This window comes from Sinocyclocheilus anshuiensis, unplaced genomic scaffold (genome assembly GCF_001515605.1).
Source record: "Sinocyclocheilus anshuiensis isolate Anshui unplaced genomic scaffold, SAMN03320099.WGS_v1.1 scaffold454, whole genome shotgun sequence".
Taxonomy (NCBI): Eukaryota; Metazoa; Chordata; class Actinopteri; order Cypriniformes; family Cyprinidae; genus Sinocyclocheilus; species Sinocyclocheilus anshuiensis.
In genome coordinates, this window is record NW_015548217.1 from 253,849 (window position 1) to 270,561 (window position 16,713).

Sequence of the window (16,713 nt, forward strand, 5' to 3'; positions counted from 1 at the left end):
TTTTAGGTTTGGAACAACATAAATATTCAGAATTTTGTTTGGGTGATCTATTACTTTTACTTATCGTTTAAACTTCTGTATGTTAAACACTACACAATTGTACTTTATATTTACTGATATTTGACTGAATTTGTTTTAATGTGTTTTTTTGATGAAATGTTTTTTTTTTTTAAATGCCCGTTCGCACCAAGAACTATAAATGCAAAGATAACTATAACGATAACATATTAGCATCCACAGCAATGCACAATAATGTTCTGTTTATTATAAGCACAAGCTGCAGTTACGTCATCTGCTGCTTTAAATATTCAGTGAATTCTGATTGGCTGTCAGTATTTTTATCATCACCACCTGGAAAAAAGTCATTCCGAAAGTGATTCCAACAATATTGTTCCTACGTGTTGCTAACGTTATGTCTGTGTTGTGCACTTCCATATTCTCATATATTTGGAATGATACAACTTTATAGTTACAGTTAACGCCCTTATTCTAAATTGGCTTTTATTTTATAATTTTTTTCAGTTGTTGCTTTTTATTGATATTCTTGAGACTCTGGCCTGTACAGTGGAGAAACAGGTGCTGCTTTGACATGTGACAGATAAGCTGAGATATGAAAGGTGTGCCAGAAAGAAAGGCAGGCTATTACTGTATGAAATACAAGCGGCTTCAAATAGAGCCACTTAAATAAGTCTATCATGCTGTGTAGGTGTGAAGAGCATAGCCAAATAAATAAAATTACATAATGAAGCGTTAAGACAAAGAGGTCATGTTAGGATACAAATGCTTTTTATGGTATAAATCTGTTCGTGTTTCCATAACCACTTTCTCCAACGTCCGGGAGCTTCCACTTTCTACTTTGTGAATAATAATAATAATAATAATAAAAGCCTAAGCATGAATGTTTTCCTCTTTCAGTCTGACCGGCTGGAGGCAGAAATACTAGAAAGACACAAACAGGATCTGCTTAAACTGTGGGCAGTCTGTCCTGGTAATCAGACTCCATTAGCCACTCATTCTACACTTTGAGTTTGGTGACACTGCGGTGGGGTGATGCAAGTTGCTATATTTGCTGTTTGTGAGACAAATGACTCCTACTCACCCCAGCCACCGTACAACAACATCCCATGTGTCCAGCGTGGCTGTGTTAATGTGAAATGTTGTAGCTTCTGTAGGATCGGAGAGGTATAGACAGCTATGGCACTCAAGCTACCGGCACCAAAATAGCAGATGACCATTTGCATTTCATCTGTCGCACACTCGATACCAAAGAGTCGCTCAGATATTTGCGCTTCCTGTGTTACAGCTCTGGCCTTGCCGGCAACTATTTCGGTGGGGTGTGTTCGGTTCCTTCTCCTTCAGTCTTTTCAAGCGCTTACTTGAACATGGATTTTTACCATGAGCTTCAGGCTGTGTTCAGCAAAGAGCATTTTTCATAGTGTTCTTATATGGAGTAACAGGAAAGTCTGACTTCACTTGGTGGCTACTGTGAAATTTACCTTTAAGGATTCGTTTGTGTCTTTTTTATAATTTTTTAGCGAATGGATTTGTCCAAGGACGAACTACAGAACTTCAAAAAAAGGTAAGGAATAAACTTTGACTAGCTTTTAATCTCTTACTGTCAAATGAATGTGCTTACTTTCCTGACAAAAGCTCTGTTTGAAATTTTCTTAGTGTAAACTATATTTTCCTTCTAATAATAAAAAGCTAAGATCCGTTGAGAGCAGCTGCTCTTTGACATTTTCATAACTTTATGATGAACAGCCTGTTATTTTGAAGAGCTTTCCTTGAGGGACTTATCACTGTACTGTAGATCTTCATTTCACATAAATAAAATAACACATGTGGGGAAATTACCCAGACTGCAAGTTGATACGGAATTATGGGTGGTGGAAAAATGTTGTGCTGTCCAAATCGTCTTGGCCACTTAGTGCATGCCTTTAAATGCTCACAAATATATCTCAAGATTTTCCAGCATTTGAGCTCTCTGAGTTACACAAAAATGTCTAATAATGCCATATTTTAGTACTTTTAAGGCCTCTGTTTGAAATTTTCTTAGTGTAAACTGTATTTTCCTTCTAATAATAAAAAGCTAAGATCCGTTGAGAGCAGCTGCTCTTTGACATTTTCATAACTTTATGATGAACAGCCTGTTATTTCGAAGAGCTTTCCTCGAGGGACTTATCACTGTACTGTAGATCTTCGTTTCACATAAATAAAATAACACATGTGGGGAAATTACCCAGACTGCAAGTTGATACGGAATTATGGGTGGTGGAAAAATGTTGTGCTGTCCAAATCGTCTTGGCCACTTAGTGCATGCCTTTAAATGCTCACAAATATATCTCAAGATTTTCCAGCATTTGAGCTCTCTGAGTTACACAAAAATGTCTAATAATGCCATATTTTAGTACTTTTAAGGCACATTCCCATTCCATGACAGACAGAAGCAGTGATGAGTGCTGGTTAATGGATTTAGGTCAGAGGATAAATATGGGTTAATGAGTTATTCCAGGATCAACCACACAGTGCAGCAGCTGCAAAGAACAACTGAATGATGACTAATTTGTGTTTTCTGTAGTGCAAATAATGCTGGAAAAAAAATGTTGGATAGCTTGTTTGAGGAAGTTCAACAATGTCGACATTTTAGGCTTAGAAGTATTTCGTTTTAAAAAGCAGATCTGTTGAACAGGACACACTGAAAAGTAGCCTGCACGGTTTGAAAATCCATTTGTTTTACCAAATGACTTCCAAGGGTTATGCATTTGGCCTGTGTATGTGAAAGGGCAGAGAGACATCTGCCTTCTTCTAAAAATAGTTGGTGTTTGGCATGGTGTATCTTTCTTTACTGTACATAGTCACAGGCAGGATTACCAACCACCTCTGAGGTCAAAACAATAAATGGTTTCATCTTAAATATAAAAGTTAGTAGGTTTAAAATATTATTTTTGACAGTCCAAAACTAACATAATTTCTGTAATTTTTTTTTGCAGGGAAATCACAATGTAATCTCCAATATGTGGTGTTGACAATGCAAGAAGTGTCAAGCCAGGTCAATTCTGCGTAAGACTGAAGGAATTGGGAATACGCATCCATCATGAGCAACCAAGAGAAGCGCCACAGGACAAGCATGCAGCACCTCCGATATCTTGATAGCTTTATGGATGAAATAGACCGTGAGGTCATGAGCCTGACGGATCGAGCTTTTAAGAGTCTGTGTATTGGAGATGAAGCAATCTACAATGACTCAGAATTTTCCCCCTCTCTAGTCAGCTGCCACAAGCCAATGGCGGAGGACATCTCAAAAAAGACTCAGCAGAGCTCATTTTCTGCTGTCAGAAAACTTAATTCTTACCCCCTTAATGGAGCGAATGATCCGTTGAGTAGATCAAATAAGTCATCCAAAGACTCATCGCTTTTTGCAGCGTTTGCAGCCAAAAAGAATGGTGAGAGCAGCAAGATGACAAATGGTGATTCATGGGACAAATCTGCTCTACTCAGCATCCAAAGGGAGCTCTACGAGTTTTCTTCAGATTATCACAGTTTAACAGCGGGACATCTTTCCCAAGCCAAAAATCATCTTAAATCAGATGAAAAAGGGTCTGGCAAGAAATCAAGCAAGGTTGCTTCGAATCCCCCGGGAAAATCTTCTAAAAGTAAACAAAGCAAACACAACAAACTTCTAAAACTGAATTGCATAAACTTTTTCCTCCACAGCGAATTAAGCCCGTTTTTGTCATGGAGGGATTTTAATAAATTCTCCATCGGACAGGAGCACATTTCGGAGATTGTGTTGAGCAACAGGCCACCTGAATGGTATGACTCACCTCTTTACAAAGAATTAACTGCAGCACATGGACACTATAAACCGGGAAAATCTTCTAAAAGTAAACAAAGCAAACACAACAAACTGCGAAAACTGAATTGCATAAACTTTTTCCTCCACAGCGAATTAAGCCCGTTTTTGTCATGGAGGGATTTTAATCAATTCTCCATCGGGCAGGAGCACATTTCGGAGATTGTGTTGAGCAACAGGCCACCTGAATGGTATGACTCACCTCTTTACAAAGAATTAACTGCAGCACATGGACACTATAAAGTAAGCGTTTCCCCATCAGTTGAAAAAGAAGTTGAAAAGTGTCCAAAACAAAGTGAGACTCATCCACTTAAACCACAACTTGCTTCTATACAAACGGCAGCACCTAGGGTACCCCCAAAACCAGAGAAAGAGTCTGGGCACATCCAGCATAATATTCCTACAAAAGCTCCTCCACTTGTTGCTGAACAGAGATGTAATTCAGAAAGAGTGGAAGCTTGCGTTCCCTGGCGAAAAAGCCAAAGTAGAGCAAAAAGTGCTGCTCCTGTGGGGCATTCCATCAACTCACCGGCCTGCAAAAAGACAAAGGCTGGAGACGGGAGTGCACAGGCATTTAAAAAAGAAGTCAAGACAATAGAGGACCAGACCTCCACTAGTTCAACTCCTTTCAGTATTTCACAGCTGTTGACACCGGTGATACCCTCCAGACATGGGACAGGAACTTCAGAGATACTGCAAACTGTGCTCTCGCCCACTGCCCTGGAGATCCCAGCGCTCTCTGAGAGAGAACTGCATCTGTCGCCTGAGATTAAGAGAGAAGGGTACAAATCCATAGCATCAAGCTTGTTGTTCAATCTCAAGGACAACAGAAAACGGGTTAAGGCCATGTACTGTCCAGCTAAGTATAAAGGTTTGGATGCGACAAATCAAAGTAAAGAGTCTCCCCATCCTGAAGTGTCAAAAGATGTGCTTGAAATACCAGAGGATTCAGAAACTAAAACAATTTCACCTACTCATCACAAAGCCATTATATCTCCAATGAGTCCCTTGTTGGAAACTGGAGAGACTCAAACTGGCTCTCCTGCGAATGGTGGAATGCCAGATGACTATTTGGCACTGAGTCTGCTTCAATCTGGAAAATTAAAATCAAACAGGAGCCCTGCAACTAACAAGGCAAAATACCCATCATTACAACTTTACCAGAAAGCTAGTCCTGAGGAGATCAGAGCAAATGCTCAAACTGTGGTTGACACCAGCTCTCAGGTTTTCACAGAAAAAGCCAGCAAAGATCATGACACAAAGCATAATTATCCAGGTAAATTGTTGAAAGGTGTAGAGTTGCGAAACAAAAATGATACCTTAGAGTCAACGCTAAATGCCAAAAAGCCCACTGAAGGTTTAAATAGTGAAAGGACTATTGAAAACAAATCTGAAAAAAGCCCAAATGTAAGTTTAACAAAACTGGAAGAACAAGTCATTAGTGATGGTACAAATCAAATTAAGGACAGGTTGAAAACTAGAGGAACAGCCAGTACACAGAAAAGCCCTGTTAAAGAAAAAGAACCCAACAGAAAGGAGGCAGGAACTAAGCATGCATTTTCTGCACGACAGAACAACTACATTAAAAGTCAGAGATTTGTAAGTACAGATGATGATAAAGATCATGATGATAGTTCTAATGCAGAAAAATGGCTGATGGATTTAAAAATTAAAAATGTTAATGATGAGCAGTCCAGGCATTCCAAAAATACAAAAACGAAAGAGATAAGACAAGAGGAGCATCATGAAGGAATACGTAAAAATAAAGGACTAGTTCAAACAACAGTGGAAGGACCACTATTGAAAGAAAATATTCACGTAAGTGGAGAGGCTACCACAGCTAAAGAACAGAGCAGTATTACATCAAAGAATGGTTTGGAAAGTCGAAGAGAGCAAAAAGTAAAAGATGGAACTTTCTCAGTGAAAGGAAACACTTCTGCAAAGACAGCACTGTTCTCATCAATAGAACCGGTGCCAAATAAGACAACTGCACCCTTAAAGAGAGATAATGTTGTTATAGATAAGTATGACTTGGCCAAAATGGCTTTAGAGGAAGTAATTGCTGAACGAGAGCAAAGAAATTTGAAAAGTAATGCACGTGGTTGTGAAAAACTTCAAGATGATCTTGAGTTACCCACCAGTGGAGAGGACCAACTACCTAGCATGTTTATGCTGAATGAAAGGGGGACAAGTACAAAAGATGGCAAAGGTCAGAATACTGTATCAGCTTTTAAAACCAATTGGCAGACTTTGCAAACAAAGTCAGAAGACATGGCCAAACATGGTGAAAGTCATGTGCTTGAGGTAAAATTAGCCAGGCCCTGTAAGCAGGAAGCATCTAATGGGCAGTGCCAGCATGTAGAACCTATAAAATATAATGAGAGAGACAGATTGTGCCTAGACCATCAAGAAAGCAACACAAATAATATCAGTAAGGGTGATAAAAAACACCAAAAGAAAGAGTTAATGAATAAAAACGTAAGTCATGCAATGAAATGCACAAAAATGGGAGATAATTTGGAAAGTAGAGATATTTGTGGAGTGGGACAGTATGAAGAAGAGTTGGGTGTTGACAAAAGGGGTAGTTCCTATAAACCTGAGATACCCCCAAGAAGAGGGAGAAGTAATTCTCAGAGTAATGACAGAGTAGCTGAAAAGACAGAAGGTAATTTGGACTTTAAAAGAGAAGGTGACACTACAGGCAAAACTGAGATAATGGAAAGTAGGGAAATAAGCAAAATTCAGTCAAGTCAAACAAACAGTCGAGGCCCAGTGAGAGGAAATATATCAGTTCTGAAAGAGAAGTACAACAAAGAAATTAAGATGAACCGCAAGGATGTTCAGAAAGGCCTGCCTGTTGAAGATACATGTTCTGAAAAGTCTATGGAAGAGAGACCCAATGAAAAGACCCCAAAAGACAAAATGAAACACAAATTTGTTCCACCAAAACTCACAGTCAGTGATGTTGAAAGTGGCACTTATTCCATTATCTACAATGAGATGGATTCAGTGAGTGAAAGAATGTCCAACAGCTCTTCAAAAGAATCAGAAAGAGGCGAGGAACATTCTAGTCCACAGAGGAAACACAGTATCACCCAAGACTTCCAAAAGGCTGTAGGTGATCTCACAAACAACATAAATGAAGGAATGCAAGACAAGGTAAAAACAAACGAGAAGGAAGAAGGTGCTGACAAGCAAAACAAATCCAAAGGTCCAAAGGTCTATGTGAAAGACTTCTTAAGTGGACTCCTTGGACTTTCAAGCTCAGAAAGGGTCAAAACGGTAGATGAACTTGAGGAGGAACTCTCTGAAACACTGTCCTCAGAGTCTTTCAAACCTGATAAAGTCAGAAAGGACAGTATCACAGTGTATGATATCCTTGGACAGTCTCACACCGTATCTTCGTTAAATGGTAAACAACCCCATCACAGCAGTCACTCTTCAAACTCAAGTGAACCCTCTCTATTGCACGAATCCAAACAGGGGGCACAACCAGAAAAGTTGTTAAGGAAAGCAGAAGTCTGCAACATGAAAGAAAAAGTAGATGAAAAGGTGAAGGAGACTTTCCAGAAACCATCAATAGATTCTTGCTCATTAAGCAACCATGAATGTGAGTCAGATGTCTCTGACAGGGTAGTTTCTCCACCTAGTGATGTGGACAAAAGGGGATTGGTGCACAGCTTGATTGAGTCAGCTAGAAACTTAACACAAATGCCACACAGTCATACTTCCTCCAAGGATCAACAAGACAACTGCTTGAATAGATCTGAGAAAGATGAGGACGATCTGGACCTCTTCAAAGATCATTCTCAAGTTGAGATGCCTGCTGTATCAGTCAAGAGCCCCCAACCAAACCAACCAGCAATGCAGTTCTTGTCCCTTCCGGCAACTCACCTGGTCACAGTCAAGGATGGAAAGCCATCGGTTAGAAGTGCCTCTGTGTCTGAGGAGGATGAGCGACGCTCTGCTGTGAGCACTTTATCTGAGAGAATTGATGGCTATGAAACAAGCGGAGGGGATACGATGGAGGAGAACATCTTTAGCAATACACCAACAGAGGATGCAGAGGGATCCAAGGCACCCAGCGAGAGACCTGCTTCAGCCAGCAGTGGAAACGATGGTCAGGGTCAGAACAAGCCGCCTGTTGTACCTCCAAAAACCGAAAAGGCTCTACGCCGAGCCTTGAAGCTCACCACACGGAGGATACAAAAATCTGAAGCTAAAAGCAAATCTGAGCATAAAGGTGACAAAAGCGTCGCTCACAAGGCTGAGAGGAGGCACCACAGCACTGACAAAGTACATGACAGATCAGAATATAGGTCGCTTAGCAGTGACAGAATCAGCAATAAGCAAAGCAAACATCTCGATGACACGCTTGAGCATAAAGCTCAAAGAAGCGAGAAGCATGCTAGACGCCATAGTGGTCACAAGAGCCAAAACATAGAAGAGAATGATCCTAGTAAAAAAGTGCCACATGCAACCAAAGGCAAAGATACTGGTGACTCAAAGACCCATCGCAGTGAGAAGCAACTAGAAGGCACATCAAACCATGGGGATCATTTGGAGAATGGCCAAATAAGCCATTACAGTGACAGACTGGGCCGAAGCAATGAGAAATACTTGCCCAAGAAACTGGAACGTAGGACTCAAAGTCTAGATAGATTTTTAAGGGATAAGCACGAAAACATATCGAGCAGCACTGGGAAAACTGGTGTTGAAGTTAATTCAACAGGAGGATCACAATACTCTACTCAAAAAGCATTACCTTTGCGCCACAACAGCATTGAACATACTTATGCACCAGCCACTAATCTTGTAACACAGTCCTTCCCGATCACTCAAAGGAAGCTTTTACAGGACCCTGACTCTGGAGAATACTTTCTGGTGGATATGCCTGTACAGGTCAAAACGAAAACTTTCTTTGACCCGGAAACAAAAAATTATGTGCAACTTCCAGTACAATCTCCCGAGGCTGCTGTGCGACAAGCTCCACCATTGGAGGTGATGAACACACCACCACTTATGCTGTATCATGGCTTTGTTCCAGTGCCCCTACCATCACAGAAATCTGTTGTCAGGACTGGAGGATCTATGATTCCTCCTGATGACCTGGAAGACTTTGAACCTAGCAGGAAACAGATGCAGGAAACCTTTTATAAAACGCATAATGAAGAGGTAAATCCTTACTCTGAGCCTGTTTATATATCACAAGAACATACACCTGAAGAGGAAATTGATAGTGTGAGATGAAAACATCCAGACTGAAGCAGTGGATGTTTTTCCAGTGTTTGAATGTGACTGAAATCAGGGATTTGTGTTGTTTGTTTTCAGTCTGGTGTGCCATGGGAAAGTGTTTCTAGTATGTATGCTGTTCTTTGTTTTATAGTGCACAAGACGTGGATTGTAAATGTTTAATTCTTATTAAAGTAAGGCCTAGATCTCTTACTGCTAAAAGCACTTGTCTATTTGTAACAGGAAGTTGAGATTTGCCTAATTGAAAGTAGTTTTGCTTTCATAAAAAATCAGAAGGAGATTATTTTGATACATCTTGTATTTGAGTTTTGGAAGTATTTAGTCCACAGTATTTTTCACAGCAGAAAAGTATTGCAAAAATGAAGAGATCAACATAGGTGTTTTGTATGCTTAAAATGGTATATTTGACAAATGCTGATTGCATTCTGGGTGCATTTTGGAATTAATTAGTATATTTAAATGGATTGTTGCTTCAGAAAAGAACCATTCCAATAAAAGCATCATCAATGAGCAATTGTTAAATTATTTCATTTTGATGATTGCACTACCTTTTATCTGAAGAAGAATCACATGTTGCTTAGTCTTGGGAAATCCAGACTTTATGACTTGCAGTAAAAAGTGTAGTCCTCATTGCAGATTATTCTGACAGATTATCTGATTGACACTGCATGGCACCAACCTGTTAACAAAGCTGAAAATACAGTTCTGCACATGAATATCTACTTAACATCTTGTTATTAAGTGCCTCAAGCAAAACACTCGATGCCACTAACCTGGACAACCTTGGAAAATCAGTTCTTCCTCACTCTCGCTCATTGTTTTAACCTAATACTTTGATGATTTCAGTCAGCTTTAGCCATCTTTGTCTACAAAGTGCACCAGACTACATCGCGCTTAGCCGTTACAATGCCATTCTGCCTCCACCAAGTGGTGAATAGGAGTTCTGCAAGCGTCTTATGACCTGCTAAAACAACTGTAAAGTTGGGTTGCAACATTATGTGGTATTTGTCATGACATACATTTTTGGATAATGTTTATGTAGTAACATTTTCAGATGCTAAAGGAACTCAGAATGACTCATCAGGGTCAAGCTTGTCTGACAATATGTACGTCTTTCTAAGGATGACTTACCTTTAACATAAAATGTTGAATTGTCAAATTGGCATGATTACATTTTGTTTTTTTTTATGTTTTGTAGATTTGTGGTAGCTGAACTCTTAAGGGTGGAGCTTCAATATGAAGTTTTCAAGCCTGAAAAGACATCTTCCACTCAAAGTAATGATAATCTGTTTTATACTTATAAAAGATATTATCATATTTGGTTGCATGAAACATCTTTAATTTGGTTTAGACATACAAATACCCATACAAATATCAACTACTGTTAATGCTATCTAAATTTACATTTGAAGTGAGGCACATGCGATGCTTATAAATAAATGACATTATACATAAACGGATACATTTACATCTTGTCATTCTGTATTTTAATGGCAGCCACAACTGCCAGCAACCATGTCATCGTACTGTTTCAGAACAACGTTTTCCTCGTCGTCGAAGTACAGGAGACTGATGGGGTGAAGCACATCTGGCACACAGCAGGGTCTCCCCGCCTCCTGTGATAGTTTCAGTGCGTTCATGATGGATCTCACAGTAGCGTGATTTGTAGCCCGTAGACCTTCACCCAGCGGAAACGGACAGGAGCCCGCGCAACTGTACGCATTATAACCTCTGGGAGATATTATCCACCCTGACCAGCCGATTTTAGTGAAGTCTACGTAGAGGTTTGTTCTCTGGCAAGTAGAGGTTAATGCGCGCACACTTCTGCGGTTGTGCATTGTTGACTCCACTGAACTTGCTATAGGCTCGAGGAGTTTAAGGGATGTGGTGATATTTTGTCCTAAAAGAGAGTTAACAATGGCATCAAAACTTTTAAACATAAAATCTGATTTTTGTGTAGGGTTAGGGTTAGGGTTAGTACTTGTTTATGCTACATTGTGGGGAACAAATGTCCCCACAAGGATAGTAAAACCTGGAATTTTTGACATTGTGAGGACTGGCCTGCGGTCCCCACGAGGGAAAAAAAATTATTAAAAATAGTAAATGATGTTTATCTGAAAGTGTAACAATGCAAACAGGTTTTCTGTAAGGGGTAGGTTTAGGGTTAGGGGATAGAAAATATTGTTTGGTCAGTATAAAAGTAATAGAAGTCTATGGAAAGTCCCCACAATTCACAGAAACAAACGTGTGTGTGTGTGTTTAACAGTAATATATTTCAGACACTATGTACAGTATGCATTATAATAATAATGCATTCGAAGGCATTCAAATATCTATTTTCAACTTATTTGGTATTTTTATGTCCCTGGGCTCGATTTTCTTTTTCTTTTTTCAATTTTTTATTTAAATTGATTTCAACACTTTTCTTTTTGTTACATGAAGGTTTCATTGTAAATGTCCTGGAAACTTTTTTTTTTTACCAGGCCTTCATTTATTTTTGCAACTTAAAAATGCCTTTTATTGTATTATTTTACCTTTGTCGCAGACCTAATCTTTCAGTCTTAAAATATGAAATATTCCATTTCGACACATTTCCAATGCTATTTAAGATGTAATGGAAATGCATTTGTAAAGTAACACTGAAAATGTTTGTGGCTTTTTAAATAAACATTACAAAATAAATGACAGACCTTACCTGTGATGCATGAATGTCCATTAAAAAAGTGTGTAAAATGTGTTTTAAAAGAGTTTATTTTCTGAAAGCCCACAAGGCCAAAAGTGCCCATAGTCTAGAAAACACCCATATGTTATACTCGTGCCTGGAGAATTTCAGTACGTTTTAATTACCTGTGTAGAAAGGTGGGTGTTGGTAGTGCTTTTGTCCATCATCTGAATATATAACCAAATATGCATTTGTTTGGCCTGACTGCCCCTTCATCTGAATGCTGGAATCAAACCAGTCACCTGCAGGTAAAGCAGTCACGACCACGATACCATTATTTGTACCGCTGTTAAGAATCCATTTGGTCACCTGTCAATAATTTAGAAGTTATTGAGACAGCGGCACGCGCAAAGCGATTACACATTATTTTTTTCTACGCAGTGATATTTTGTTTACCATTTGTGTGATGTTGAAGACCTCCCATCCTTTAGTGTAGATGGGTAATAACCTTGAGCTTATAAAGTTCCCTCGCCAAGGTTTAGGTCTGCTGTCCATCACTTCATACAGGTCAACCTAAAACAACACATTTTGTAATATTAATTACATTTTTACATGCAAATTCGCAATTATATTCCTTATTGTGTTTACATAGTTTCAAAATATTTAGTATCCAGAATATTACAAGTTAGACAGCGAGCATATTTTTGCCAGACAGAAATTTGAGGTATTATCCATAGCAAGTGTAAGTCACTCGAGCACTTTCTCAGCATCATCACTGAAACGAACTCTAACAGAACACTGCCAATATAACTTTATTTTAGATTTACATATTACATATATCCCCCAAAACATCAACATATTTTTATTTAAAAAGTTTGTTTTTGCAATATGGGTTGCTCGAGATGAACATCAACCGCTTAAGCCTTGAGCATTTCCTATTAAAGCTCCTTATAAGCAAGACACTGCAAGCAAAAATTTAAAACAATTACAATTTTTCAGGCACTATTTAATTTTTGGCTATTTGGCTTTTCGTAACTTTTGGACTAGCGGAAAGAAAACATGCAAAATATACTTTTAAGTGTGTATTTAATTGCACTTTATCTTGTGTCTGCAGATTTTAATTCCAATACATATATTTAAAGAGTTTTTTCTCCACTTTAGTAGCACTACTTTACAGTTTTATATATATTGCGTGTGTGTGTATATATATATATATATATACACACTATATTGCCAAAAGTATTGGGACACCCCTTCTAATGAACATGTTTCACTACTTTAGTAATTTTGCATGTTTATGCATCAAATTATATTCTAGGGAATTGTGTGCTTCCACACTGACTCAATCAATCATTTCTTTTTGAACCTTGCCTTATACACAGAGGCATTGTCATGTTAGAATAGAAAAGAGTCCCGTCCAAACAGTTTCTATAAAATTAGAAGCACCCAATTCCATAGAATATCATTATATGCTTAAACATTAAGATTTTTACTCAATATAGTGTCCTATGTCTGTAAAAAAAAAAACTATCTTAAAACCTTATATAAATGTAAAAACCATATCTATTTTTTGTCTATTTACATATTTTCTGATTTATAAAAGTGATAAAAGAGATATAAAAATCCCCTTTGTAGAAACCGCATATTTCAACAAAATGAAACAAGAATTTTGAACCTGGCTTATCCAGTTTAGATTTCTGTTCTGGAAATGTATTTAAATCAATGCATATTTAATTAGATAATGCCTAATTTTTTTAGTAGTAAAATAGTAGTAATAAGTAATATAGCCTACAGTAATACAATGTTTGCAATTCTTAATGCAATCAATCACCTGGGAAAATATATATATTTTTTTACCTTTACCTTTTTTTTTTTTTTTTTTTACCTTTTCTCTATTTAGGCTACCTGTGGTGTCTTTCCTTACAAGGAACCGTTCACTTTACATTCAGCAGCACACTTACATTAAGCACTAACACACTTACATCTACTTACATGACTTAAATCGTGCCTAAATGCTCAACTTACTTTGTAAAAATGATGACGTCCCATAAAAGGCTGTTGATGACGAAACCATCGGAATTCTGCTCTGATGACGCGCTCGTCCGGTCTGAATGATGTCAGATTGAAGAAGTGATACGAGCCGCTGGACTGTCCTATCAGAAAACAAACGCCTCTGGATTACATCTAAACGTCCACTGGAACATCTTGCATCTCACCATTTCACTTTACACACCTTCGAAACTTCTAACAATATTTCCTTTCAGGCCTTTCATGCTTTTCAGTGTTCCGTTCGAGTCCGCAACAGCATCGTACAACTCCATCATGAACCGAGGCGCCTTCCTGTGCGTCTGAACGCTGCGGGTCAGATCTTCGATCTGGAATATTTCATTCCAGTTGCGCATCTTAATTGCATTTGTTATCTTTGGCACATCTGCTGAGGTTGAAATGTCATCGGAGGACACAAGCAACGACCACGCAAAAATCCCAAAGAAATAAATGCTCAGTAACTTCATATCTAACCGATGTAGAATATTGCCTTATCGTATGAATTCGCAGCTGCTGCTGAGATGCAGTTGAGATGGACTGCTGAGACAGTGCATTCAAAGCAACTACAAATTTACACCGAGATTTACACAGGGGTTTGTATGCTCACCCTGCACAGATAAGAGTGAACAGACAGCCTTTCAAGCCAAACACCATGACTAAAGTTAAATAAACTGTCTGCCTCATATTAATTAATCACGCACATGCATCATCAAGGCTACCTTTGAATAGAATTTATTTTCCTCTGACACTGCTGTGTTTATTCATTCAATTAGTTCGTTTGTAAAAGAAGCACACCTTTTGCAATTTTAGATAATAGCCATTTTTGCTTATGCATCTTCACTTTTATTAATGAATAAGTCCATGGATACTTGTGTGTGTGTGTGTGTGTGTGTGTGTGTGTTTATAGTTATTTTAGTACATTAAGTTAACCTTAATGAGAAAATGAAAAATGTTGCTAAAAACAAAAAGTTTAAAAATATATATATATATTATTCTATTTCAGTTTGTTTATTATATTTCAAGCAACACATATTTTATGGTTTTAGTTTACTTCATATATAAAGAAGTCTATTATACCCACCAAGTCTGCATTTATTTGATAAAAAATATGGTAAAAAACAGTAATTTATAACTCTGAAATTAAATGAAATAACTGATATTAATGGCTGTGGAAAATCCAGCTTTGCCATCACAGGAATAAATTACATTTTAAGCATATGCACATAGAAAAAAAAATATTATAAATTGTAATACTATTTCACAATATTGTTGTTTTTATTGTATTTTTGATCAGATAAATGCAGCTTTGGTGAACATTAGAGACTTCTTTCAAAAACATTCAAAAACGTAATTATTTCAAACACCAGCCAGTGTAGATATTTAATAGTGATACAGAATATTTTATTTTAGGACTTATTTGTTGAAATGAGAAGGTGTGTTGGCCCTGGTTCAGAGGTCATTAGACAACGACAGCAATGAAGAGACAAATGTTAGAAATTGCTGTAAGTCTGTGTTGGTTTTAGCAGGTTGTTGTCTGTTATCTCTGCACAGCCAGATCCTCCCGTAGTGACAGAAGTAAACGCAATGACATGACTATGACGCAAATGGAAATGAATATTTACTCACTGTTACCCTCAGCCTGTTTGCCCTTCATGCAGACGTCTTCTGTACGCCATCTTTGTCTGTCTTCAAATGAAATAATCCTCATTTACATAAAGCCTTTGATGAGTTAGACACTTTACCTGCCATTCGTTTTTAAAATAAAAACATTTCAACTTTGACTAATCAGAGACGGTCACTAAATTATTTAACACAAATGCAGCCTATCATTTGTTTAAGTTTTTTCCGTGTCTCACCTGCTCTGAGTTAAACAACAGATTTTGGTGAGTATATTTTTCGTTATTTACTTTAGTAGGCTACTTGTATTTATATTTGTGCAAAGATCCTGATAATTCAGTTCTTCAAATAAAGAATTTTAAGTTAAATTCATGTTTGATTACAAAATGATTGTCGGATTTATACATAATCTCAAGATTAAATTGTAAATTGTAATCTTTAAATCTTTATTTAAGAATGTTAGATATTTTAATGAAAAACAATACTAAAATACTTTAATTTTTAAAGCTGAAAATCAGTTTGAACCCACCCTAGGGTATGAATTAATTTATTTACTGAATGAAAGCTACACATTTATAATATCTGACACAGTATTTTTGTATCTGACGTACTGAGTGATAATACTTCACATGCAGTTGTATTTTAGTTTTGTAGGCTGTTTTGTCCCAGTACTCAGGAATCATTGAGAGAATAACTCAATAAATGGCATATAACATGCTTGGGATAAACTTGTGATATTTTGTCCTTTGATCAACCTTGTTATTTACATGTTTTCTAATTGTGCAATGGTGATGCTAGTTAATGGTGATGCTAGTTAATATTGGTGACTATGCTGTCTTAAACCACAATAAAGGATCAGTTCTTCTCCACTAGATGGTGGTGATGACTAAGGAAACAACTTTCATTTCATCACATCTGCAAGCGCTTGCTACTTGGTTGATGTTTTAAAGCAGAGACGTGGAGTAGTCTGGGCATTTTTTTGCAGAAAAAATGTATTACTTAATACTCAATGCTTTATACATATATATCCGATCTGCCTCACAATTCAGTTGTTATTAAGAATAGGTATTTTTGAATCCATGCATTTAGAGACTTCATGAGGTTTTTACTTCACTGCACAAACCAGAAGCACCCTGCTATTATTCCCCATTAAATATATTGTTCGCCGTTTCAAATTCCATCGGCTAATTATATACATAATTACATAAACATTTTGAACACAGTCTTTAGGAGATATTCATAAAGATGAATGAGCTGTTCCACGCATTTGAGAGAATTTTCT

General features: G+C 37.5%; 2 protein-coding genes across 2 annotated transcripts in view; one reads left to right on the forward strand and one right to left on the reverse strand.

Moving 5' to 3' along the window:
• LOC107653970 (uncharacterized) overlaps window positions 1–9,609 on the forward strand; it is an 18,609-nt gene extending 9,000 nt beyond the window's left edge. The window contains exons 2-3 of the mRNA XM_016440828.1: window positions 2,991–3,851; window positions 4,083–9,609. Of these exons, the coding sequence (XP_016296314.1) occupies window positions 3,095–3,851; window positions 4,083–9,103 (5,778 nt within the window). The 5' untranslated portion in view covers window positions 2,991–3,094 and the 3' untranslated portion in view covers window positions 9,104–9,609. The remainder of the gene's footprint in view (window positions 1–2,990; window positions 3,852–4,082) is intronic.
• Window positions 9,610–10,593: 984 nt separating this feature from the next.
• LOC107653903 (bone morphogenetic protein 2-B) lies at window positions 10,594–14,170 on the reverse strand. The gene is made up of 5 exons (XM_016440768.1): window positions 14,002–14,170; window positions 13,794–13,921; window positions 12,225–12,341; window positions 11,954–12,137; window positions 10,594–11,006 (listed from the first exon to the last, which is right to left on the reverse strand). Exons 1-5 carry the CDS (start codon window positions 14,168–14,170, stop codon window positions 10,594–10,596), a joined length of 1,011 nt encoding a protein of 336 aa, XP_016296254.1.
• Between the last annotated feature and the right edge of the window lie 2,543 nt (window positions 14,171–16,713).

Bases quoted from the DNA above. Each gene is read 5' to 3' on its own strand.
- LOC107653903 (XM_016440768.1), bottom strand. From the start codon at position 14,170: ATGCGCAACTGGAATGAAATATTCCAGATCGAAGATCTGACCCGCAGC. The intron at 13,922-14,001 runs GTGTGTAAAGTG...GTTTTCTGATAG, and splicing joins TATTGTTAGAAGTTTCGAAG to GACAGTCCAGCGGCTCGTAT. The intron at 12,138-12,224 runs GTAAACAAAATA...AATTATTGACAG, and splicing joins TCTTCAACATCACACAAATG to GTGACCAAATGGATTCTTAA.